This window comes from Plecotus auritus (assembly GCF_963455305.1).
Source record: "Plecotus auritus genome assembly, chromosome: 7".
Lineage (NCBI taxonomy): Eukaryota > Metazoa > Chordata > Mammalia > Chiroptera > Vespertilionidae > Plecotus > Plecotus auritus.
This window is the reverse complement of record NC_137774.1, coordinates 168392937-168417653: the sequence shown is the minus strand read 5'-3', so window position 1 is coordinate 168417653 and position 24717 is coordinate 168392937. Positions and strand designations below refer to the sequence as shown.

The 24717-nt window shown below is 40.6% G+C and overlaps 2 protein-coding genes across 6 annotated transcripts in view; one reads left to right on the top strand and one right to left on the bottom strand.

Moving 5' to 3' along the window:
- The window catches only part of CCDC152 (coiled-coil domain containing 152), a 22379-nt gene extending 5790 nt beyond the window's left edge, over positions 1-16589 (top strand). For both annotated transcript variants that reach the window (XM_080680863.1, XM_080680862.1), the window contains exons 4-9: positions 4428-4496; positions 8447-8511; positions 11903-12005; positions 13080-13207; positions 15635-15718; positions 16301-16589. In XM_080680863.1, coding sequence (XP_080536989.1) covers positions 4428-4496; positions 8447-8511; positions 11903-12005; positions 13080-13207; positions 15635-15718; positions 16301-16423 — 572 coding nt within the window. In that variant the 3' untranslated portion in view covers positions 16424-16589. The remainder of the gene's footprint in view (positions 1-4427; positions 4497-8446; positions 8512-11902; positions 12006-13079; positions 13208-15634; positions 15719-16300) is intronic.
- SELENOP (selenoprotein P) lies at positions 16536-24717 on the bottom strand (the record flags this gene model as incomplete). 4 transcript variants are annotated; one of them, XM_080680860.1, is made up of 6 exons in its annotated part: positions 24596-24651; positions 23278-23367; positions 21403-21618; positions 20401-20613; positions 18896-19013; positions 16536-17999 (listed from the first exon to the last, which is right to left on the bottom strand). In XM_080680860.1, the coding sequence occupies exons 3-6, from the start codon at positions 21603-21605 to the stop codon at positions 17412-17414; spliced, it is 1122 nt and encodes a 373-aa protein (XP_080536986.1). In that variant the 5' UTR covers positions 21606-21618; positions 23278-23367; positions 24596-24651. The 4 variants fall into 4 exon arrangements, with proteins under 4 accessions (XP_080536986.1, XP_080536984.1, XP_080536985.1 ...); XM_080680858.1 differs by having other exon boundaries at positions 23252-23367; positions 24596-24649; XM_080680861.1 differs by having other exon boundaries at positions 17481-17999; positions 23252-23367; positions 24596-24649.

Below are 24717 nucleotides of genomic sequence, written 5' to 3'. Positions count from 1 at the left end.
TTAATATAGCCCTAAAGGACAGATAGGACTGATTTTATTACTCCACATCAGTAATGAAGAAAAATAAGATAAAAGAAGTTAAATAATTTATCTGAGTCCACTCAGCTAAGAAATGGCAAATCCAAGAATCAATCCAGGCTTTCAAAATCATGGGGAAAAATACAGTTGAATTCCTGCCTCACAATAACTCCAAAATAAATATTTTTTAAAAAAAGTTTAGTGTTAAAACGGGCAGTCCCCTCTGATGCTTTCCCCTCTGTTCTGAGACACCCACACCCACGCCACGTGTCGCTCAGCTCCCATGGCCACCCTCTCAGCTACACCCAACCCTCACCTGTGCATCCCAGGAGCCTGGGTTCCCTGCACTAGGGCTGGGCACTGAGGAGGTGGCGTTTCTCTGCAGGGCTTGCTTTCAGGGAGGGAAGCTGGTTAGTTTGGGGGCAGCATTGCAGAGATAGTCACTTTTCACTATATTTGTGTTTCATGTGTATTTTATATTTGAAAATATAATTAAACACTTTTTAAACATCCAGTTCTCATTTTAAATCTAATGGCCTTTTGGCTAGATAATACGCAACAGAAGAAAACGAACTAGTAAGATTGACAACATAAGTCAAGTGTGTGCTAATTCACTTAGAGAAGAACAAACTCTATGTACAATTGAATTTGTTCAACAATAAAGAATGAGATCTTGATATTTTATTTTCCGCATTTGACACCAGATAAAGAATTTCTTTGCCATTTCAAGATGGTAGATAATATTAGTATTGAGGACCAAGTGCTATAAAAATTATTGTCATTCATAATTGTATTTAACATTCCCAACTGCTTAATGAAATAGGTGTTAATATGCAAATTACTAGTTAATGGTAGAGCCTAAATTTGAGCTCAAAAGTTGATTAAACTATATAGGATAAGAAGTAGTTTAGGAGGATCCAAGATGGCGGTGTAGGTAAACACCTAAACTGTGGCCTCGCACAACAATTTTAAAACTACAACTAAAAGACAAAACGTCTATCACCCAGAACCACGGGAAAGCTGGCTGAGTGGAAGTTCTACAACTAGAAGGAAAGAGAAAAGAGCATTGAGACGTGCACAAGCGCTGAAAAGCTGAGGTACGGAGGCGCGTGTATTGGGCTGGCAGCGGGCGACTGGGAGCGCTGCTTTTTTCAACCCGAAGAGAGACAAGCTCCCGATTACTCCGAACTCCAGTTTCTGGGGAGATGCGGGGGACCCAAACTCCTACAGGGAGAAGCTGGACTGTCTGCCATCAGATCGGAAAGTGAGGGAGGCTTGCTTGCAGAGCTGCGCGCAGGAATAATTGTTTACTGTGCTGGGGTGCAGAGCCGGCTAACTGGCAGCCATCGCTGTTTGCCACGCCCTAGCCTAGTGACGCCCTGGATCCCGCCCCGCACAATCTACAAACCCACCCAAGCTCCAAGCAGCGGCTTTAGTATATGAATGGCCTGCCCTATTGCAGCTTAACCTAGCAAACTTGTAGGCGGGTCAGACAGCTCCAAAACCTCCAAACCCCAAGCAAAGAGGAGAAAACTGTAGTTCTCGCTGTAGCTCCTGCTGGGTGGCCTCAGACAGTAGATGACCTGCACCCCATTGGAGATTCAGAAGCCAGTGTACCTAGTGGTCAGTGTGAGACACCAGATTTCAACTCCTCACATCCGTAAGTGACACATTCAAGAGGCAGACTCAGTGAGCACCAAAGCCCCACTGAAACAAGTCCTGCACCATAAGCGTGTCTCCAGTGCAGCAGTTCTTCCATTATAGACACAGCAGGTCTCACAGCCAACTGGCCTGGAGGCCGATTCCTCCCAGTGTACCAACAGCAATCAAGGCTTAACTACACCAAGACTTTGCACTCAGCCCACAAAGGGGTGTACCAAAGGCGTCCACCTCAGGTGATTGGGGAGGCTGAGCTACTGGCCCCTATAGGTCACCTACCACACAAAGCCACTCCATCAACATAGGGAAACAACAAAATGCAGAGACAAAAAAACATGTCACAAATGAAAGAAATGGAGGAAAGCAAACTACTGGATGACATAGAGTTCAGAACCACATTTATAAGGTTACTCAAGAATCTTCTAAAAACTGCTGAGAAACTTGATGAGACCTCTGAGGAGCTTAGTGAGACCTTCAAGGACCTTAATGAGAATGCCAAAAAAATGGAAAAGGACCAGTCAGAAATTAAGCATACACTGTCTAAAATAAAGAATATACAGAAACTCAACTGTGGATCAACGTACCCCAAGAATCAAACCAAAGATCTGAAATATGAGAAAAAAAAAAAACAAAAAAAAACAGAAAAACAAAAAGAAAAAAGAATCCAAAAATATGAAGATAATGTAAGTAGCCTCTGGGACAACTTTAAGCATACCAACATCCGAATTTTTGGGTTGCCCGAAGAAGAGAGAGAGCAAAATATTGAAAACCTATTAGAAGAAATAATGACAGAAAACTTTCCCTACCTGGTGAAAGAAATAGACTTACAAGTTCAGGAAGCACACAGAACCCCATACAAGAGGAATCCAAAGAGGACTACACCAAGACACATCATAATTAAAATGCCAAGGGCAAAAGACAAAGAGAGAATCTTGAAAGCAGCAAGAGAAAAACGGTTAGTTACCTACAAGGGAGTACCCATTCGACTGTCAGCTGATTTCTCAGCAGAAACTATGCAGGCCAGACGGGAGTGGCAAGAAATATTCAAAGTGATGAACAGCAAGAACCTACAACCAAGATTACTCTACCCAGCAAAGCTATCATTCAGAGTTGAAGGTCAGATAAAGAGCTTCACAGACAAGAAAAAGCTAAAGGAGTTCATCACCACCAAACCAGGATTACATGAAATGCTGAAGGGTATTCTTTAAGAAGAGGAAGAAGAAAAAGGTAAAGATAAAAATTATGAACAACAAAATGACATCAAATACCTACCTACCAACAAGTGAATCTAAAAATCAAGTGAATAAAAAATCTGAAGAACAGAATGGACTGGTGAATATAATAGAATCAGGGACATAGGAAGGGAGTGGAATGACAATTCTCAGGGGAAAGGGGGTGTGAGGGGTGTGGGAAGAGATTGGACAAAAAGCTTACACCTATGGATGAAGACAGTGGCAGGGGGTAAAGGCATGGGGTGGGGTGGGGAATCAGGTGGAGGGGAGCTATGGGGGGAAAAAAAGAGGAACACCTGTAATAATCTGAACAATAAAGATTTATTTTTTTAAAAAAAAGAAGTAGTTTAGTATTCTGAACTCTAGTTTTTAAGAGTTGAATAGGACAATAGTATTGTTCAAACTATATTATAAAGTCTATTAGAAATGATAATTGCGTAAATGTTTGCAACAAGAATTAAAATCTATTCTAAAATAATGAAGGATGTTCCAAGGAACAATTTATTGAGCCAGTTTCCTTTGTTTAAAAAAACTGTGTTGGGAGAGCCACCTTGTGTTCAAATTGTGAAATGCACATTTTAAAAATATGCGGTATACTTCCAGTTTCAGGGCTCTGTTTACAATTTGCTGAGTACTGCGGTCTCATATTGCATGAATCACTGGGCTCATGCTTCTAAAAGACACAAAGACAATTGATAGCAGAGCCTATGCCCCCTTAATTTTTTAATTGTAGCAGCTAACATGGTAACGTACGTGAAGCAGGTATTGTCACATGTAATTTGACCATCGTCCTTACTGGGAAATAGCAAGAGAAGGAAAAAATGGAGGATGGTGGGAATGATACCCATCAAAGGCTTAGCTGTTGCTGGTGGTACCCAAGAGTACACTGGAAGCTTCATGCACACATCAGGGCACTAATGCTTGCAAGGCTTTGTCTCCCACTGTGGAGAAGTCACTGGCACCAAAGTGCTGATGCCCTGTAACTCAACATGTTGGGCTTTTACTCCTTTAGTTGCTACTGCCTTGCCCTGGAACTCAGGCATAAAAATACTAAGAGGACAGGTCTGAGGACAGGGAGGAAGTAAAGCAGTATCTCATCCCAAATGCCACCTTACCAGCTCTGGCTGTCTATCTTTGAACAAAACTTGATGTACCTCGGCTCTCTGTCCCTGGGATGTTCTTTTGTGGGAAACTCGCATGGATGCGCTCCTCAAAGTCCCCCAGGCAGTCCACGTGTGCCTCACTTCTAGGGCAGGTCTTGCTGAGGTACATGAGTGGCTCCCTGTCCTACTGGATTTATTGTGCCTTAGAGAATTCTTTACTAAATCCTGAACTGCATTGACTTTAAGGGTGATTAAAAAGTGGTTGTTATATAATTTACTTTGAGATGCCTAATAGCTTTATTAAGATCTGGTCATTGTCACAAACAGTATTTCATTTTATGTATTTCAACTTCGAGAGAATGATTCCAAAATGAAAGCAAATAATCTTCAAATAAATTTATCTCTTATGTTTTAGAATGTGCTACTCTTCATAATATGGTAAAAGGGCTACAACAGACCATCGAATATCAACATAATTTGAAAGGTAAGTTAGACAAAAAATAAATCTAAAAAAACATGGTGTATTTAAGCACCTTTAAAGATGAGAATTTTTAAATTGTTGACAATAAGTTCCTTTTAATTTGGTCTTAAATTTATCAGCTAAAGGAAGGGCACCTTACTACTGAGTAATACATCCTCAATTATTATTAAATGAATGCCTTGCTGAAAAGAACAGTTCAGTCCTATTCTGACAGGAACATCAGGGTTTTATAAACTATCATAATCATTCTCTTTATTACTTTCAAATGTTTCAAAGTATATTCGCTCCCAGTAGTACTCTTGCTTTCAGTCCCATGTTCGGTTTTGAAGGGTAGATGTTCACTAGTAGTTGCACAGTGAACATTCTACTCAAAAACTGCAGTGATCACCCTAGCTGGTTTGGCTCAGTGGATAGAGCAACAGCCTGCAGACTGAAGGGTCCCAGGTTTGATTCCGGTCAAGAGCACATGCCCAGGTTGTGGCTCGATCTCCAGAGGGGTGCGTGCAGGAGGCAGCTAACCAATGATTCTCTCTTATCATTGATGTTTCTATCTCTCTCTGCCTCTCCCTTCTTCTCTGAAATCAATAAAAAATATATTTAAAAATTAAAAAAAAACCTGTAGTGATCATTTCCTGCTCAATTCCTCATCCAAGATACCAAAGAAAACCAACTCACTATGAGTATATAATGACAATGCACACTTAAGGCTTTTCCTCCTGGTTTGATACCAAAGGAGAATAACCAATTTTAGAAAAGTATATTGCAAAATTATTAGAATCCAAGAAATTAAGTGGATTTTGGCTAGGTCAGAGGAAGATTACTTGTCACATATCAGAATCAGGTGGATCCTACAGTGACATAAAATGCTATTTGAATTTGTAACTACTCTAGCCAGAGCAGCAACAACCTTACACCTTAAGAGAGTAGCCATATGTGTTTGAAAACCTAGTGTAGAGTCTGGTAGGATGATGGGAAAAAGCATTGCTAACAAAAATCACATGTTGACTGCACTACAGATGAAAACCAACATAGAGCCAGCTGAAGTATAATATTATAATATAATATAAAACATTAAGGAGGTCCTGTTTCTTCAGCAGATGGCTTTAGTTCACAGCTAAGTATATGGTGCTATTCAGCCTATATATATAGGTATGCGAAAGCCAGATAGTATGCAAGGGCTACAACATTTAGATAGGTTGACCAATTTTCCTGGCAGAGGGAAGACTTAACATTATTTAAATGTCCATTTTCCCGTAGTTAATAAACACATTTAATGCAATTTTAATTAAAATACTAAATTTTGGGTGGGAGAGAAGATTGTATACAATAATCTTAAAATTCATTTGACAAAAAACAAACAAACAAAAATAAACATGAAAACTAAGAGGAATAAGAGGACGGAGAATTTCCATTACCAGATAATAATATGCTCTGAATTTGTTAGAATGAAATTGATATAGTATTTGACATAGAAATTGAAAAATATATCCATGGAAAGAATAGAGAACCAGATTCTAGAAAAGGCCCCAGTATTTGTTACTGTAATATTTCAATGTATTGGAAAAAAAGAATGGCATTTTAACATACGGTACTGACACAACTAGCTTTCCATCTGGAGGAAGAGAAAGTTGGACTCCCGCACCACATCAAAAATAAATTCCAGATGAACAAAAGACTTTAGTGTAAAAGAGAATACAAACCTAAAGGAAAATCTAGGCTACATGTACAACCTAACGCCATGTGCTACTCTTCATAATATGGCAAAACCACTCTGGGGACCTCAGATGCTATAAGAACTAATAGACTTTTAAAAACAGAACGAATAGACTTTTTCAAAAATATTTTTTTATTGATTTCAGAAAGAGAAGGAGAGATAGAAACATCAGTGATGAAAGAGAATCATTGATTGGCTGCCCCCTGCACACCCCACACTGGGGATCAGCCTGCAACCCGGGCATGTGCCCTGACCGGAAATTGAACCGTGACCTCCTGGTTCATAGGTCAACGCTCAACCACTGAGCCACGCCAGCCAGGCAGGACTAATAGACTTTCTTATGCAACAAGAGCACCAACAATAGCAACAAGAAAAGACTTGGCATGTCATTTTGTCACACAGAAGTCAAAAAAATAATTTATTTGAAAACATGATTTCAAATACTAACATAATTTAATATCTACAAATATGCAAAGAGCTCTACAAATTGACCAGCAAAGATAAATGAAAAAAGTATAATGGGCAAAAGATATGACTAAAACTATGAGAATGTATATGTATATATGCATATGTATGATCCAGAGAGCAAGAGCACAGAGAAGAACACAGAAGGATACACAATTATACCAGGGGTGTGGAGGTGGAGAGAGAAAAAAAGAGGGAGAGGAAGGAGGCAGAAAGAAAACAAGCGAGAGGAAAACCTGTGCTGAGAGTATCCCAACATGGATGCTATGATCCTACTTATGTAAAATTATAAAAATGCATGCATAGAAAAATTAAAGACTTGAAGGAATGTCTATTTTTAAGAAATAAGTTATTTGCGAAGTAATATGTATGGTACAATTTTATGTTGGTAAAAACAAATGAAACCAGTAGAAATGTGTGATGTGTTTACATACAGTTGTATAAGCTGGGGAAAAATAGGGAAGGAATACACAGCTGTAAGCACTGATAACTTCAGTGAGGTGAGTGGGAGGGGAGAGATGCCTAGCTTCCCTTTAACCACTTTTTTTTTCTGTAAATTATGTTATATACATACAGATCAAGTACTCTTTTTTAATTTTATTTATTTATTTATTTATTTATTACTTTTTTATTTTTTTTATTTTCTTTATTGATTAAGGTATTACATATGTGTCCTTATTCCCCCATTACTCCCCCCCCCCCCTTTAACCACTTTTTTAGTACCACTCTCTCCTGGTCTCTGGACACTTCCCAGTCTCCTTATAGGGTAGTCTTCCTTTGGCCACACCCAAATGTTTCCCAGAAACGTTCTCAAATGCAGCATCGTAAAGCTTTAGGTTCATTATCTCACTCCTAGAGATCTTTCCCTTTTAATGTTTCCCAAACTGTTGCATATTTTTCACTTACCCAAACCAGAAACCGAAAAGGTGGAGATTCCCCCTCTTTTTTTTCTCCCCCCCCCCCCCCCCGCCCCTTTCTCTTTTGCAATCAGCCACTAAGGCTCCTGGTGACTCTGTAATCTAAATCCTTATCTTCATTTTTTCCTTTGCCCCCTACTGCCACTGACCTAACTTAGGGTCCTATTATTTCTTACTTGATCTGCCTTTTCTGACATCCATTCCTCTGGGGTCAAAACCCTCCCATCATCCTCTGCACTGCCAAATAATCTTTTTAACTGTAATCATTTCACTTCACTATTCAAATTTCTTTGATGCCTCTGTAAATTCATTGATGGCTCCATAAAATAAAATTTAAAGTCAGACCTCCTACTAGGCTACGGCCCCAACCTACTTAACACCTTCCTCATAGTTTACTCCAACAGTGCTGTACTTCAGTTGTCACTTTCCCACACGTGCTGTGCTCACCCCAGCCCACAGTCCTCTGAAACATCCCTTCCCACCTGGGGTGAGCCTTAGCATTTAAATCTCAGATCAGATGCTTCCTCTTCAGTATACTCTCTCCTGACCTCAAGCTGACCTGGGCTTTTCTCCCACGGTCCTACATACTGCAGACACACTGCCGCTGCAGGGCGGCCATGGCACATCACAACTACTTACACATCTCTCTCACCACTGGCTGCATGATTTGAAGAATGATAATATTTTTGTTTCACCATTCCAGTTTCACGCACTCTGTGCACATGCAGCAGATGTGTAATAGATGCTGGTTTCAAGGGTTGAGTACATACCTGAACGGAAACTTGAAAGGTTACATATGTTCCCATATAATTGAAAGGTGCTGTATATTAGGATGCTTTTTGATGGTTTTTACACAGGTAAAAATGAACAACTGAAAAGAAATGCTGATCTTATGAAAGAAAAGTTAAAATCTCATGAACAGGTGAGTGTATGTATCTTTGTATCAATCAAGTCCCTGTAGAGCATTTGTCTTCTAAACTAGGAAAAAAAAGTGGTTGTTTTCATTAATAAAGACAGCCAAAATATAGAGTAAATATATGTGTGTGAGAGTGTGTGTGCCAGAATTTGTAAGAACTGAAAACGTTTAAAGAAATAGAAATTTTGAGGACTCTAGTCTTCTTGCAGACTGTGATGTACTAATATGTCACTTGTGCTTTTTCTTTCTACCAAAAAAAATGCAACTATTTTGTTACATATTTTTAAATTATGTTAATAGAGTTTCTACTCTAGAGTATATATACTCTATTAGCACTTTTGAACTTTTTTATTGCTAAGTAAATGAGTCTTTAATCTTTATGACTTGAGTAATATGTTATAATTTTATTACACCATTTAAATGAAGGGAGTACTTAACCACCAATTAATTCTCTCCCAGGGCCCCCATACCCTCTGTTACCTTTTCTTTTTCCCATAAGAACAGCATAGTGTTAGCAACTATAGAACACATACACAACACAGGGACTAGAACATAAAAGGTGCTCGGTATATGTCAGTTCCCACCCCTCTGCCCTTTGGGAGGTTTATTACACTAATTAGTCTCATCTCCCGAGAGCCAATATGGCAAACTCTGGCCTAAGATTTCCAAAATTCTAGTTGGATCTGCATCAAACTTAGAACTTCAGTTGGAAGGACCATCTCTAAATTCAATCTGGTTCCTCACTCGAGGAGCCTCTGAAGAAACCCAGTCTAATTCTAAAGCCCTGCAGGGCTCCTAGGTATCACTCAGATGAAATAACTGGCATCTGGCTGCGCTCTTGGAAAATGTCGTCTCTCATCACCAATTCTGAGACAATGTAAACATCTCTGGAATATACCCAACTGTTTACTTTCCCCTTTCCTTTATCCTTTTTCCTTATTCTTTCCCATCCTTTCCACAGCTCGCCTTTAGAGCTCAACAATAGATAGTGACGTCAGAGTGTAATTGGGGTAGAGAGAAGGGGGAGAAATGTTTGCCTCTTTTCTCATCTCAGGTGTCAAGCCATAGAATACTGCTTTTTCTAGAGTACCATAGGGATTTTCAGAGGGTGGAAATTGATGAGAAAACACCACAGCCCAAGATTCTGCACTTCTAAATTAGCTACTGTCCAAAGCAAACTGAAGGTGACCTCAATCCAATGAGAATTCTCTAGTACAAAACCTCCAGGCACATCCAAAACATGAAAAACCACTACCCAGAAACAAACTCTGGAGGTACTTAATAGGCATGTTATGGGACTGGGAGAGGTTTTGTAACTTGTAGACAGAGAATCCTTAAGTTTCATAAAAACAAAAATACAACCAGAGGCTATTCCCTGGCATTTAAAGTTCCCAGAAGGCAACCAAGAATAACTTGTTGGGACTTGGTCCCCTTAGAAAGAGGAAGGACTGGCCCAGGCTGAAGTGGGGGAGCAGAATCCAGTGTGATAGAGCCCAACCCAGACATGGATAGTCTCCATGCCTAGGGATGGGAGTGAAAACCCCGGGTCTTACCAATTAACGGAAGTACTCCACTTTAGTGATGGCATCTTCAGATGGCGAAGTCAATGGGGAATGAAAAGATAGATAGGTTTGTCTCTTGCTTCGCAGAGCAGTAACTGCTAGTGCACCCAGTTGAGTCAGGAGTAGTTTATGAAAACCACTCAGTAGGTGCCCACCTTGGAACCTAGATACGTGCATATGAAGAACGGCAATTCATGAGATTCACCTCAATTCACCTGCAAAGCTTTAATCAAAGTCAATGTTTGGATAGGTTTGGCCATTCCCGCAAATTGCCTGGCAGGGTAAGTATCACAGTAGGAATCTGGACTAGATCCCCTTGAACTTATGTAACCTGGACAGATGTACCTCTATGTTTAATCATAGCCATCTAAGCCAGGAGAGCTGGACTTTTTTACCTCTTCAATATCACTGAATAACTATTAAATGCTGCGAACCCTCTCTGAGGAGAAAGTTCATCAGTACGTATGCACACATATCTATAATAATAAAAGCCTAATATGCTAATTAGATCAGACGACCTTCCAGATGAAGCCTGGGCTGTGAGGGAAGTTCGGGTCCTGGGTGCCAGAGGGCAGCCAGTGCTGGAAGCCTGGGGAAGGAAGGCCTACTCTTGCACGAATTTCGTGCATCGGGCCTCTAGTATATGTGTAATTTTACATACAATCTCAGGAAGTTAATGGATCCTCAAAAGCCCATTTACTGGGTCTAAGCTAAGAATTTCTCACTTAATTTTTTAAATTTATCTTTATTGTTGAAAGTATTGCAGATGTCCCCCCTCTTTTTCCCATTGATTCCCTCCACCCTGTACCTGCTCCTCCCAGGCCTTCACCACACTATTGTCAGTATTTATGAGATATGCATATATGTTCTTTGGTTAATCTTTTCCCACTCCCACCCCCACCTCCACCTCCCCTCTGAGATTCGTTCTGACTTAATTTTTATTGGCACTCTCATTCATTCAACAAATATGTATCAGGAGAGAGACACTAGGAGGCGGGCATACGACAGTGATTCAAAGCGAAGCCCCTGTCTCATAGTGTTCAGAGGCTTTTCTTGACTGCTTGTCTTCATTTGCTGTCTCTTTCTTACTACCTTCTTCACTGTTCTTCCCACTGTCCTTTCCTCTGCCTACATCTTGGGCCTGTGAGTGATTTCTTTATGTGGGGACATACCACTGGGAAAATTGTGAATTTTATCTTTGGGGACTTTCTCTTTCGTGGCCTACTTAATGCCCCTCTCCATATTAGCATAATATGCTCCCACAACCTAGGAAGCAAATCTCAGGCACCTGCTGAGCACATCTCAAATCCCAAATCCATCCTATTCTAGCCTCCCCTTATAAAGCTAATCTTTATGATGGGTAATGCTTACTCTCCTTCTGAGAACTAGGGATGTTTGTATAATTTTTAGATACAGAAGTTCATCCCACATTCATAAGGATTCATCCTACTTTAGGGTACGCTGGCTGTCTCTTGAATAGTACCTACCATTGGCTCTGAAGTATAAATTTGGTTGTTATTGGACCTATTTTAGTGTTGTCATGGCATTTATTCATAAAATGAAACAAAATGTTTCAAGTTTCTATGAAATGCGCAACACTAGTGATGAGTATTCAGAAAGCAAAAGTGAAAAGACATTGTCTCTAGGTGGTCTCTGTCTCCTTGGACCAGAAATTGGTCCTTCTGAAAGCTGATTGAAACTGAACAATATCTTTCCCTTCTAGATATGATTACATATCAAAAATTAATATAAAATTTGACAATTTCACCTATCTAATTAATCAAAAGTAGCATGCACATATTTAAATTGAAGAATGAATATATTTTCATCTTTAGGAATATAAGAATAGCATTGCCAAACTTATAAGTGAAATGAAAATCCAAGAGGAAGGACATAAGACAGAATTAAGGAAACTTTATCAGGATATGCAGAAAAAAGGTAAGTTTTTATTTTTAATTTACTGAATTCTAAGATATCATAAAACAATTCAAATGCATATATTAATTTTTCTTGAATGAACACTGCCTTGATGTATTTTAATTTAGGTTTTGTACCTAAATTATGTGTTATAAATTACAACATGTCTAAATTGGATTCACAGTGTTTGCACTTAATATTATTTTCTATGAAACAATGTATAAAATTAATACAAAATGTATAATTCATAACTTTGATATTTATATACTCAGCATATTGAATATCATTTCACTAGTGAAATTTTCTTCCTTCAGTAAAGCAGATCTTATGAGCCTATGTTGAGAGTTAAGTAGTTTCATAAGGGTGTTAAAAGTCTTTCCTTTTTTTATTTATTTTATTTTATTTTATTCTTTATTGATTAAGATATTACATATGTGTCCTTATCCCCACATTGCCCCTCACCCCCCCACCCCCACTCATGCCCTCACCCTCCTGGTGTCTGTGTCCATTGGTTAGGTTTATATGCATGCATACAAGTCCTTTGGTTGATCTCTCCCCCTTACACCCACCCTCCCCTACCTTCCTTCTGAGGTTTGACAGTCTGATCGATGCTTCTCTGTCTCTGGATCTGTTTTTGTTCATCGGTTTATGTTGTTCATTCTTAATGAGACCTTATTTATGTACATTATGCAAAAATCAACTTGAAATGGATGACTGGTCTAAATGTAAACCTGCATCTATAGAACTGCAGAAAGAGTGCATAGAGTCATCCAGGAATTTGGGGCCTTTCTACCTAGAAACCTAGGCTTTGTATCCGTCTTTAACCACTGAGCATTGCATGCGGTTTAACCTCTTCAATCTCTGGGCCATTGTTGCTTAAGGATACAAATCAGATTATTTGTTTAAAACGCATTCAATGGGTGACTTCTGTGTTTCAAGCATTTTGCAAAGGCTTGTCAAAAATATCTACAAGGTATGCTGCACAGTTTCTAAAATACTGTGTGTTTTTTATTAATAAAATTTACTTTCTCGTGTATCGTTTAAAATACTAAAAACTATAAGATTTTTTAATTTTATTTACTTTGTTTTATTCAGTCGAATTAAATGAAGAAAAGAATAAAGAACTGGTAAAGAAAATGGAGATGGAAATTTCAGAGTTAAATGCAAAGTTAAGAATTCAAGAGAAGGAAAAACAAACTGAAATAATCAAACTACAGCTAGAGGTAAATGTTTAAGACTTATACATTTGAGGAAGCATCCCTTGCTTTAGACCGTACTTTGGGCATTTTTTATCACAGTGAAATAAACTCGGGAGTAGCATTCTTCATCGCGTGCAATGCTCAAACTCCGCAAATGTCAGCTATGCTGCCATTCAACACTTGGCCTGAAGGTGGGGCTCTTCAGTCGTTCAAACGTCCTGGTTTCTAGAGAAGTATTGTTTCCGCTGAGGGGGTCAGGTAACTCAGGATTACCTGCATTTTACAGCTGAGTCCAGGCAGGCTTCATAGGACTGCCACCCCCCCCACCCCCCCCCCACCCCACCCACACACACACACACACACACACACACAGTGGGGAGTGTCTCTAATCCTTAGTATTACTCTCTTCTCCGCAGAAATGGTGGAAACATGTAGAAATTCCTTTCTCTTTACTTAGGATAAAAAGAGACAAATGTCTCCCTAATAAATGTGTAGAATATCATAGAGGCAGACAAACCAAACTTCTTTTTTTTAATTTAAAGGAACTTCAAATAGGGCATCTGGAAGGCTGAGGTTCTAGTTCTTGACTGGAGAGCCCTTCAGTATGTTCCTTAACCAGGTGTCAAAATATAAAGATACGGATATTTGACAATATATTTGTTCCTTAAAGCTTTTTCTAAATTTTACTAATCTTCCTTTCCATCATTTTTTATCACATTCCCCCATCCTGACTCCCACTTTACCTTATGGTGTCATAATTCACCATTAGTTAAGATCACTTACTTTCATGTTCCAGCTAGTTTAGTATCCTGGGTAAGGTACAGTCTTGAAACGTGTATAATCATTAAGCAAAAGATGGCTATGTAGACTTCAGAGGTGCTTTGTGGTTGCTACTGCCTTCCATCAAGTGAACCCACACACCACAGAAAGGCTGAATGGGCAGCTGAGATACAGAGGAACTGCTATTAACTTCCCATCCCTTGATTGGGGTGTGCATTTTATTTACCATCCGAACCCTGTTAGCCCAAGTCTGTTGTGTGACTGACAGACAGAACTCTTCCTGCTGTTTATTTTCATTGTCATGATCCATTTCTCTCCCCAAACCAGAACACAATCTCAAAGACAGTTTATTCTTAGTCCACAGGGAAGCTGCACTAAACTCAACCTGAAGAAAAAGTTATAATGGGAGATTTTGCCAAAAATAAGGCCTGTAAAAATGACCTTGCGAGGATTTTTTTTAAAACCTGACTCAGTTTAATGTCAAATTAGCAAGAGTTCAAACTAAATCAACAAAAGTAAATCCAAATTCTATTATTCTGTCTCAAAATCTGTACAGAAGGGTATATGGTTTTTCTCCCATGACTATTAATTAGCCTACATTTTCTTTACAAAAACACTTTGCCCAGCCAGTGTGGCTCAGTGGTTGAGCGTAGACCTGTAAGCCAGGAGATCACAATTTGATTTCTCATCGGAGCATATGACTGGACTGTGGGCTTGATCCTCAGTGTGGGACGTGCAGGAGGCAGCCGATCAATGTTTCTCTCTCTATTTCCCTCTCCTTTCCTCTCTAAAGTCAATAAAAAAATATTTTTTTAAAAAGCACTCAAAGTAATGTGAAATATTATCTCACTTTAGGTTAACTAGATTCTCAATTCTCTTAACTAGATACTTAACCCTGCATGATAGAAACATCTGATATTCTAAGAAAAGATGATGCTAACCCCACCCAGAATCTCTAGGGTAGTGCCCAGTATTTGGTACTTTTAAAAAGCTCCCCAGGTAATCTTAGCATGGAGTCAGGGTTAATCTTGTTTGAGTGTTCTTTGCTCTTTTCTATCTTCTGTTACACCAAGAATATACTTAAACTAGAGGCCTATTGCACAGATTCATGCATCAGTGGGATCCCTTGGCCTGGCCTGCGGGATAGGGCCAAAACCAGCTCTCTGACATCCCTTGAGGGGTCCCGGATTGTGAGAGCGTGCAGGCCAGCCGAGGGACCTCACTGGTGCATGATCGGGGCAGGGGAGGGACGCAGGAGGTTGGCCAGCTGGGAAGGGACCACAGGAGGGCTCCAGGGCGTGTCCAGCCCATCTCACTCAGTCCCTGTCGGCTGGACCCCAGCAGCAAGCTAACACTGGTCAGAGCATTTGCCCTCTGTGGTCAGTGCACATCATAGCGACTGGTTGACCTGTCGACTGTCTGCCCTCTGGTGGTCAGTACACATCATAGTGAGTGGTTGAGCGGCCTTAGCCTATCATTAGCATATTACACTTTGATTGATTGAACGGCTGACTGGTCAACCGGACACTTAGTATATTAGGCTTTTATTATATAGGATTATAGATTAAATGTCCAAGGATATAATAGATTGTATTTATATTTATGGAGACAATTTTTTCTAATTGTTTAACTAGAATGTTCCCAATAACTTTCTTTTTAAACTTGATTCAGTTTGATGCCAAACTAGCAAGAGTTCAAACTAAACCAAAATCATATCCAGATTCTACTGTTTTGCCACAGAGTATCTACAGAAGGGTAAGTTTTTCTTCCATGCTTAGGAAAATAAAGTTTCTTAGTGTGTTTCCTTCCATAAAAGTTGTCAATATTTACTAGCAATATACTTAATACTTTTCTTAAAATATATCACATAATCAGAAAGATTAGATTCTGAATCATCTTTAAAGGTCACTTTCAATTTAAACTCATAAGTCTTAGTGATTAATTAAAACACTAGAGAAGTCCTCTGACTCTGGATGGTCTAAAGAATTCTGTGATGTATTTTGAACTAAAGTGGACTGATTTCTGAAGCTATTTCAGCACACAGTACATTTCTTTTTGTTCAACTCCTTCTTTATCTATGCTTTACAACTTCAAGTTCTATAGGGAGAAGGGAACAAACTAAAACAAATGGTGCTAATGTGTATTTTTGCATCCTTATGCCAATTTTACCCCCATTACGTCCTATAAAAACAAAATTACACTTTTTGAAATGTAAGGTCTTTTTTGAATACCTGCTTCTACTTAAACTAGAAGTTTCGTTTTTGTTGTTTTGTTGTTCCTTGTACTTAATCTTATTCTTTTTGAATTACAATAGCAAACTTTTTCTGCTTCATTTAGAAGCTTCAGCATCTTCAAGAAGAAAAAAACAAGGAAATTGCAACTCTTCGTAACACCATTCGAGACCTCGAGCAGCGCCTCTCTGTTGGCAAGGATCCTCACCTTAAACGTAGACGGTTTTAAGGCCAGCAGTTAATTCATTTGTTGCTATTTAACTTCTTTAAAAGCCGTTGGAAAATTTACTTCTGTTGTCAATATAATAAACTGCCTAAATAATAACAATGAAAGAGACAGCTTTAAACATTTTAAATTGAGTTTATTGAAATAAATCCACACTTTGGCCAACTGTACACTGCATTCTTACTTAATAGTATTAACCATAATGGAGTTCAGGCTCATAGGATTGAGTTTACCTAGTGAACCATCATTGACTATGGAAATACTTACTCAGCAATCAAGAGATAGACAACATTCTTTTCTCTTTCCCCTTACATCTTTCAAGACAGGTATTATCAAATTTTAAAGAGCTTGATATAATGCAAGGTAAAGAAAACAACAGATAAAGCCTTCTTTCATAGGTGATAATAAAATTTAAGATTTGAATCTGAGATATAAAAAAGTATAAATGGATATTTAAAATGTAGTCAGTAGCAAGATACTAATATGTTAAGTAGCAAGAATTCACTTCTTCCTTTAAAGGTATAATCAGTTAAAACTGTAAGATTGAAAAGACAAAGGTAACATTGTTTTGAGAATTAAGAAAAAAATGGAAAGCATGTCTTTGTTGTTCTTCTTCCATTCTAAATTGCTAACTATCAAACAGAAACCCCTAGGTCATAGTTTATGTTCCTGTTCTCATTAATGCAAGTAGAATGCTGGAAAAAGAAAAAGAAAGACAGACTAACCAAGCGCTGCAATCACCTTTCAGTTGCCCTCTAATGAAAAAAAAATGGTTTGGGTCAAATTTTTCTGTGGCATAAATCTTAAAATTTGGAGGCCAATATCGTAGATTTCTTCATGTTTGCACAAATCCAATTCCTTTTATCATTATTTATTAAGTAGTTTATAAATATGCTAAGTGAAATTGTGTCTAGACTGACTTGGGAGTATATCCTAATTTAGATATTTAGTTTGAAGGTCACTGTCACATTTCTGCCTCAGTTTTTCAGCTTCAGGTGGTGCTGGCTTCTGTGGGCTCAAGCTGACCTGCCTGTCAGGCAGCGGGAGGCAAGCGTCACTGTCAAGACTCAATGACGTTCTCCTCGGCCCAAAGCCCCAATCAGCTGCATAAAGATGGGAGGGCTTCTCTACACTGTCAGGTGATTGCAGACCCTGTGTGCTCAAATGCCAGATGGCGACAGTGTCAGCATCAGCTGCTAGTGGCTGACTCTGACTCTCTGGGCAACTTTCAGAGTAACTGATTTATACACCTCTTTCCTCAGAGTTTCTTCTGAGGAGAAGAGAGTGGTAAACTTTCACTTCCTGGCTCGCCTCAGTGCACGGGGTGACCCTGTTTTTGGGGGCTTTTAAACTTCAGGTGGTGGTGAAGACCTGGAAGAGGGACGTGCTCAGACGCGTTTGGTGCTGCTGGCTGCTGGTTCTCAGAGAGCTGGGCGATAGAAATGTGTTGATGCCCATGCTTGTGATGGTGATGATGATGGTGATGGTGATGGTGATGGTGTTGTGGCTCCGAAGCCTCTGTGGTTTTTCTCACAGTAGCCAAAGACATACTCTTACAGAAGTCTTCATCTTTCAGTGTCTGGAACAAATTTATCAATCCCTCATCAACACATGTATAGATTCAGCGTGAATGCACGAAAAATGATGTGCAGAGCTACCATGAAACTCCAACTAGTTCCCTAGGACGGAACTGGCTTTGTGTGTTGGGAAAGAAATCTCGGGAATGAGTAGAAAACTTATCCCATTTCAAAGTAAATGCCATGACCCACCTGCGGGATGGCAGGCAGCTGAGACCTTGGGAAAAGCTGAACGCCTCGCGCCCGTGCTCCAGGAAGTCGTTCCCTGGGCCCCGCTCCAGTTCAGGCAACACACTGTGGCCACGCTTCGCTGTCTCTATGCTTTTGCGTGAACCACGCTCAGGATTTTACACTGACGTGCCTTTATGTTGGCTGAGTTCTCGGAGCACTTATACTCTGGCAGCACCATTTGCTGGTAACTGAAACATGTGATCTAAGTTGTTTCTCACTCTCTAAACCAGGGGTCCTCAAACTTTTTAAACAGGGGGCCAGTTCACTGTCCCTCAGACCGTTGGAGGGCCGGATTATAGTTTAAAAAAAAAAAAACTATGAACAAATTCCTATGCGCACTGCGGACCCAGGACGCGTCGGCTGCTAAGCAGGACAGGCAGCGGCACCCAGCGGGCCGGATAAATGTCCTCGGAGGGCCACATGTGGCCCACGGGCCGTAGTTTGAGGACCCCTGCTAAACTCTAGACCAAAGCGGCAATATGGATCTTGAAAAGATGTCTTAAAGAATAGGTTACATGACAGAGTGTGTGTGATGATAAAAACTGTTGCAGTTTCTTTTTAGTACACCAACACTGACTAGCTAAATTGGTCATGAAACATTAACTTATTTCGATAACTCTTTAAAGACCTCCTCTTTTCTCCCAGTAAAAATCATTGAGGGAAATACCGTGAGAGAGCAGTTTCCACATTTCTCTTCGCAGTAAGCAATCTTAACGGCCTGCTCCACGTACGGCAACTCTAGGATGGAGAACGGCAGGCCAATGTGAAACACAAGGCGGCCACACCTGGAAAAAAGGACAGAGAAGGCGTCATCCCCATGTTCTCTATCGTGCTCCTTCCCCAGCGCAGTTGGAAGAAGGATGTGTAGGGTCAGGGGTCTCATCACTAAGACAGGTCGGACCTTCAGGAATGGTTCTCCGGCGGGTCTCAAGCTCCCTGGTGCTCAGCCAGCTCAGGTCAGAGCAAGATGCAGTGAGTCTACTACTAGCTTTTAGAAATGTTACAGATATATCACTATAAACAATATCAAAACTGTAGTCTAGTCATTGTGACTTGGTCAAATACAATTTGTAATTGACCTAAAAATTCTACCCATGCCCAAACCACCGACATCACAAATTAATCTCTGCAAATCATATGCGCTGCTCACAGCTGCTACGGCAGCACGAAGTCCACACAAGAAGTCACAGCCTAACAAAACATCCTAGAGCAGTGGTCGGCAAACTGCGGCTCGCGAGCCACATGCAGCTCTTTGGCCCCTTGAGTGTGGCTCTTCCACAAAATACCACGTGCGGTCGCACACGTACAGTGCGATTGAAACTTCGTGGCCCATGAGCAGAAGTTGGTTTTTGGCTCTCAAAAGAAATTTCAATCGTCGTACTGTTGATATTTGGCTCTGTTGACTAATGAGTTTGCCAACCAATGTCCTAGAGTCTTGGTCAGTGGTCCATATATACTAATAATAGAGGAATATGCAAATTGTCCAGGACGCTGTCACAGTAACAACTGATCAGCAGGCTGCGCATGCAGCAAGCACAGGTGGGCGGGGACTTGCAACATCAGGGGGGGCCTCAGTGGGGGCCTCCACACGCCTGCACCGGGGGAGGGCCTAACAGCAGCTGCCACAGCTGGCAATCAATCAATATGTCCCCTCACATTGATGTTTCTCTTTGTCTTTCCCTCTCTCTTCCATGCTCTCTAAAAATCAATGGGAAAATATCCTCAGGGAGGATAAAAAAAGAAAGAAATGTCATATCCTATGAAAGAGACATCTTGAAAAAAAATAAAGTTGTCATTTTTTTGTGGTGAAGGGACTGGAGTCCATGTTGATAAAAACACCTTGGCGGCTGTGAGGGCCAAGGGCCAGCAGGTGCGGCGGCCGGCAGTGGCAGTGGCAGCAGCAGCGGGGTGATAGGGGCGGCGCCTTCCCCTTCCCCTGGGGAGTGGGCCTAAGCCATCAGTAGGACATCCCCTGAGGGCTCTCAGACTGTGAGAGGGAGCAGGCTGGGCTGAGGGACTCTCCCCCAGTGCACAAATTTTCGTGCACCGGGCCTCTACTTTCATAATAAAATAAAAGCAAGGGTCTTAAATCAATTTCTATTAAATTAAATACAAGCAGGCATCTTTAATTTCTGGTGGTGTGTGTGGGTACATGTGTGTGTATGTACATACCTGTCATATATGAGGAAGTCATCTTTATTTCCATTTAAGAGAGTCCAGACATCTGTTTGGTTTTCTGCTTGTTGATAAACAGGAATATGCTCTGAAACCTTATTTTTAAGATGATTATATTTTAATCGAGAAGAGAGTCCTTGATGATTAACAACAATATAGGAGATGTTAGAAAAACCTTCTTTCTCCAGCTTTACTCGCAGGTCTTCCAAACTAAAATATTTGGGGAAAATACCAAAAACATAATAATAATAATCTCACTTAATTTTATTAGTGACTTATCTCTTTCTCCTCACTCTTTGCTTTCTACATGAAACACACTTACTATGTTTTACTTACTCATGCCCCTTCTTTATATTGTTGTAAAGGACTAAAACTTCCATTTTTTAAATTATTTACTGAGCACTTGTGCCCAGTTAAAACCTTACGCTAAATGCTTACACAAACATGAGTTCATTTTGTTCTCAAATTAATGCTATGAAGTGTATATTTTTAATCCATCTTACCGAGAATTCTACCCAGTCAATATCTGGCAAGTAACCCAACAAATATTTTTACACATATTTGTTATATAGATTTAACAAATGTATGTAAATTTACATGCTTGTTAAATGACCCAAGACCTTTGTGGCAAGTCTAGTGTTCCTTCTACTCTGGTGAAGCCTTCATTTTTGTTTGCTACCTTGAAATGACTAAGGCATTTGCAGAGTACATTCCAGAACATTTCCATTACACAAGTAATACCTATTTAGTAGGACAGTATAAAATACAGGTCCACAAAAGGAAGAAAAAATTGTCATAGTCCCAGGAAAACAACTGTAAACATTTGGTGTATATCCTCCTATTCTTTTTTCTTCTAACATGTTCTATCCAAAGATATATGGTTTTTCCAAAAATGTGATTTCATAAATATATTGTCTCTATTTTTATTTTACTTTATGTCTGTGTGTATTTAACAGAGTTTCCCTGAAGAAGTCCCAGACCCCAGCAAGTCCATCTTACCTGGCGGCCTGCTTGAGGCAGAAGGATCAGCTGGCTTGCAGAAGGGCAACCAGGGCCACGGAGCCGGAGGCGCTCAGCATGGGGTCTTGCTCCCCTATGCTCCAGGCTGGAGGTGGCTTACAGAAGGGGCTTTGCCCCTGGCTCTCCGTGCCTCCCCAGGGGAGGAGACAGAGAGCCAGGGCGAACCCCAGGCTTCTCCACATTGCTGGGCTTGTCCTGAAAAAGAGAAGAGCTTTCTGTCATCTTCATGGAAGGCTTCAGTCCTAAGCAGGCATTTCTGTAAGTCCAGTGTAACTCTCTTTCCTATAAATATGTAGCCCTGGATCCTGTCGCCATGTTGTTGGGCTCATGCACCAAATCTTCCTTGAAAGGTGAAAAGGTCAGCCAGAGGCAGGGTAGGTGTCCAAGCACCCCTGAACTGTCCAGCTTAGCGAGATGTGCCTGAAAGGGAGCCAAACACGTCTCCAGGAGACAGTGCATGGGAAAGTTTGAGACTCTGGCTGCCATAACTGTGTCACATTCTGTAAACACGGTTTGATTTTTGAGATACACCAAGTGCTGATTGCTTCTTTCCACCCTTGACCAATCTAAGAAAGGAAAGGGTACGTTGGGGATTCTTCACAGAAATGACAAGAGCATGAAACGAGGAGGTGGCAGTGAGGGCAGCCACCACCATGGAGGTGGCTCACGGGGCGCCCTTAGCTCTTCAGGGGCAAACCTTCTCTATTTGTAAATCTCTTGGGTATAGCTCCCTATTGTTGCTCTTGTTTTTACAAGTCTAATGCTCTGCCAAAATTAAAGGATCTGAATGTCTTCAGATATAAAGCTACCTGCCCCAATGTTACTACCACATCCAAGATAAGTATGGACCGAGGACAAAACCTTACTGAGGAGAAATACTGCATAGCCACTGCCCCTGTGCCATTAAGACTCACTGAAATCTACACTCAATTAGTCTATTGGCTGCAGATACTTTCTTAAAGTTCCTATGACTTGATGACACATTCTTGGGTAAAAAGGCGCCCTCTCCGAATAGGAAAGTTAAATGCCTGACCGGAAATATTCCCAACGCTAGGGCTAGCTCTCTCAGCAGACAGCTACAGATAAAACAGGTGACTTGTAGAGAGGTGGTGAAGAAAGGAACACATTCAGCCGAGATGAGCAGAGAAAGAGAAATCCACACCTGACCATTTTAATGGAAGACTAGGGAAAGAGATCAGACAAAATTCCAGAGCTAGGAAGCTGGTGCCTTTTCAGGAGCTGATGTGAGATAAAAAAGAAAACCACTTTTTACTTAGTGGGGTGGGTGGGAGGGAGAACAGGAAGCTAATGATAAGTTTCCTAGAGTGAGCCCCAAATCAAGAGGCTAACATCAGATGGATTGGGGCTCTAATGCACAGCTAGATATAGATGGGACTCGATAGCACCTGGTTATCTTCCACATTTTTTACACCACCAAATTCCTCCTTATATTTCATGATAAGAGCCTAACTAAACGAGGAGGGAGGTGGTTAAGAAAGGATAAATTAAATAATTTATTAAGGCCACCCCAACTAGTATAACATTTTAAAACTCTAATGTTTAAAAAAAGGAGAAGATATATCTAGATGAGATCTAGGGAATTCTTTAGTATAGCGTTTGTATTGATGATATAGTTATCCTTATTATAGCTCCCATTTATCGAGCATTTAAAACTGCATGCAGGAGTGCTGAGCAATTGCTTATATCATGTCAGTTCACTCTAACAACTACATGAGCATTTTTCCTTTTGCAGTTGAGGAAACGGTGGCTAAGAGGGAGTGTAGGAGTCCACACAGGCAGTAAGTCCCAAAGAAGACTGGATTCAAACCGGTTTTGCTGACTCTGAAACATGACCTCTTAGCTCCTGAAATATAGCGGTGGTTTGAAGGCAGGTCGCCTGTAATAACTGTAGCAGCCAGGGCTTTTGGTTTGTTTGCCGATGTCCTAGAATGGCAAAAGGGGCATTAAATTCATGCAGGCTGTTTTGTTTCTTACGGGGATGGCTAGTTATCCCCCCTATCTAGAATCTAAATTCAGTAAATATAGAGCCTTCAGCATAACGTCAGCTCTCGGCACTCACTTTTCCACAGAACGTAATGTTCCAATGTTTGCATAGTGAGTATAAAGGAAAAGGCTATTTCACTCCTGTCCCTCATTTAGTTTTTCCATTAAAAAAATAATAATAACTCAAGCCATCAGCAGAGGGTAGTGAATTAGAGTTCACACTTTCAGATTACCCTCTGTTGTTGTAACCGACAGACTGTTCAACTGTGTTTAAGATCTTTTTTTCTTTTACATAATAGACTTTTGATTATAATTACAGCTGTCAGACAGCTACATAAAAATAATGAAGATAAATAACCAAATTGGATTTACTGGCAGCTGATCCAATAACAATTAGAATGTACTTATAAATTTCACTAATCTCACCACTTCTCAATCACAAAACCTAGGTTTGCCGGCCATAGGCAGACCCACCTTTGGTTAGAATTCCCCATTAAAAGCCAGGATATGCAGAACCTTTCCCATCCTCTTCCCTTGAACTTTGGATGGACATCCGCGAGTCCTTCCTCATTCAACTAAGAGCACCCACTCACCATTGAACTGCAAACTCGGTCCCAGGCACCGATCATGACATGGGTGTACCTCTTGCAGGGGTGACTATTCCTGCACAGTGGGCCAAACCTGCTCTCCCTTCTTTTTTTTTTTTTTTCTTTCCTGCAACTGCTCACAGTATCCCCGGACATTTCTAATCCCTGTAGAATGGCCGTAGTTCACTTCTGCTCTTCAACTCTGTGGGCTATTTTTGCCCTTAGAGTCCTCACTCTGCATTTCAGTGGGAAGTACTTAAGCTTGAACATGCAATGTTGCCCCTAGAACATCACCGCTTTTGCAGAGTCAAAGGGTTCAATTTCTTCCCCTTCCCCTGCTCCCACCTGCAAGCTGAGCTGTGCAGAGGGGCAGAAACCACCAGCCGACCCAGGTGCCCTCCACAGAACCACACCCGCCACCCCCCAGGTAGCAGGGTTTTATTCTCTTTCTTCTGTATTTTCTTCACCTGCCTCTTCTTTTAAAATCTATTCTAAAAGGAAAGAAACTTTACTAGACTCAGAATCATCTTATTTACCAAACTCTGAAAGAATCGAGTATGGAAAACACAGTTCCTACTTACACAGTCAGCCCCTTCGGATTAGGCTGATCTTCCTCTTTGCTCAGCAGCCGCTCTGCTGGCCCGCCAGAACCTCTGATATTTATAGTCCTGTTGTTTACCTCCCCGTCCCCGCCCCCAGCCAC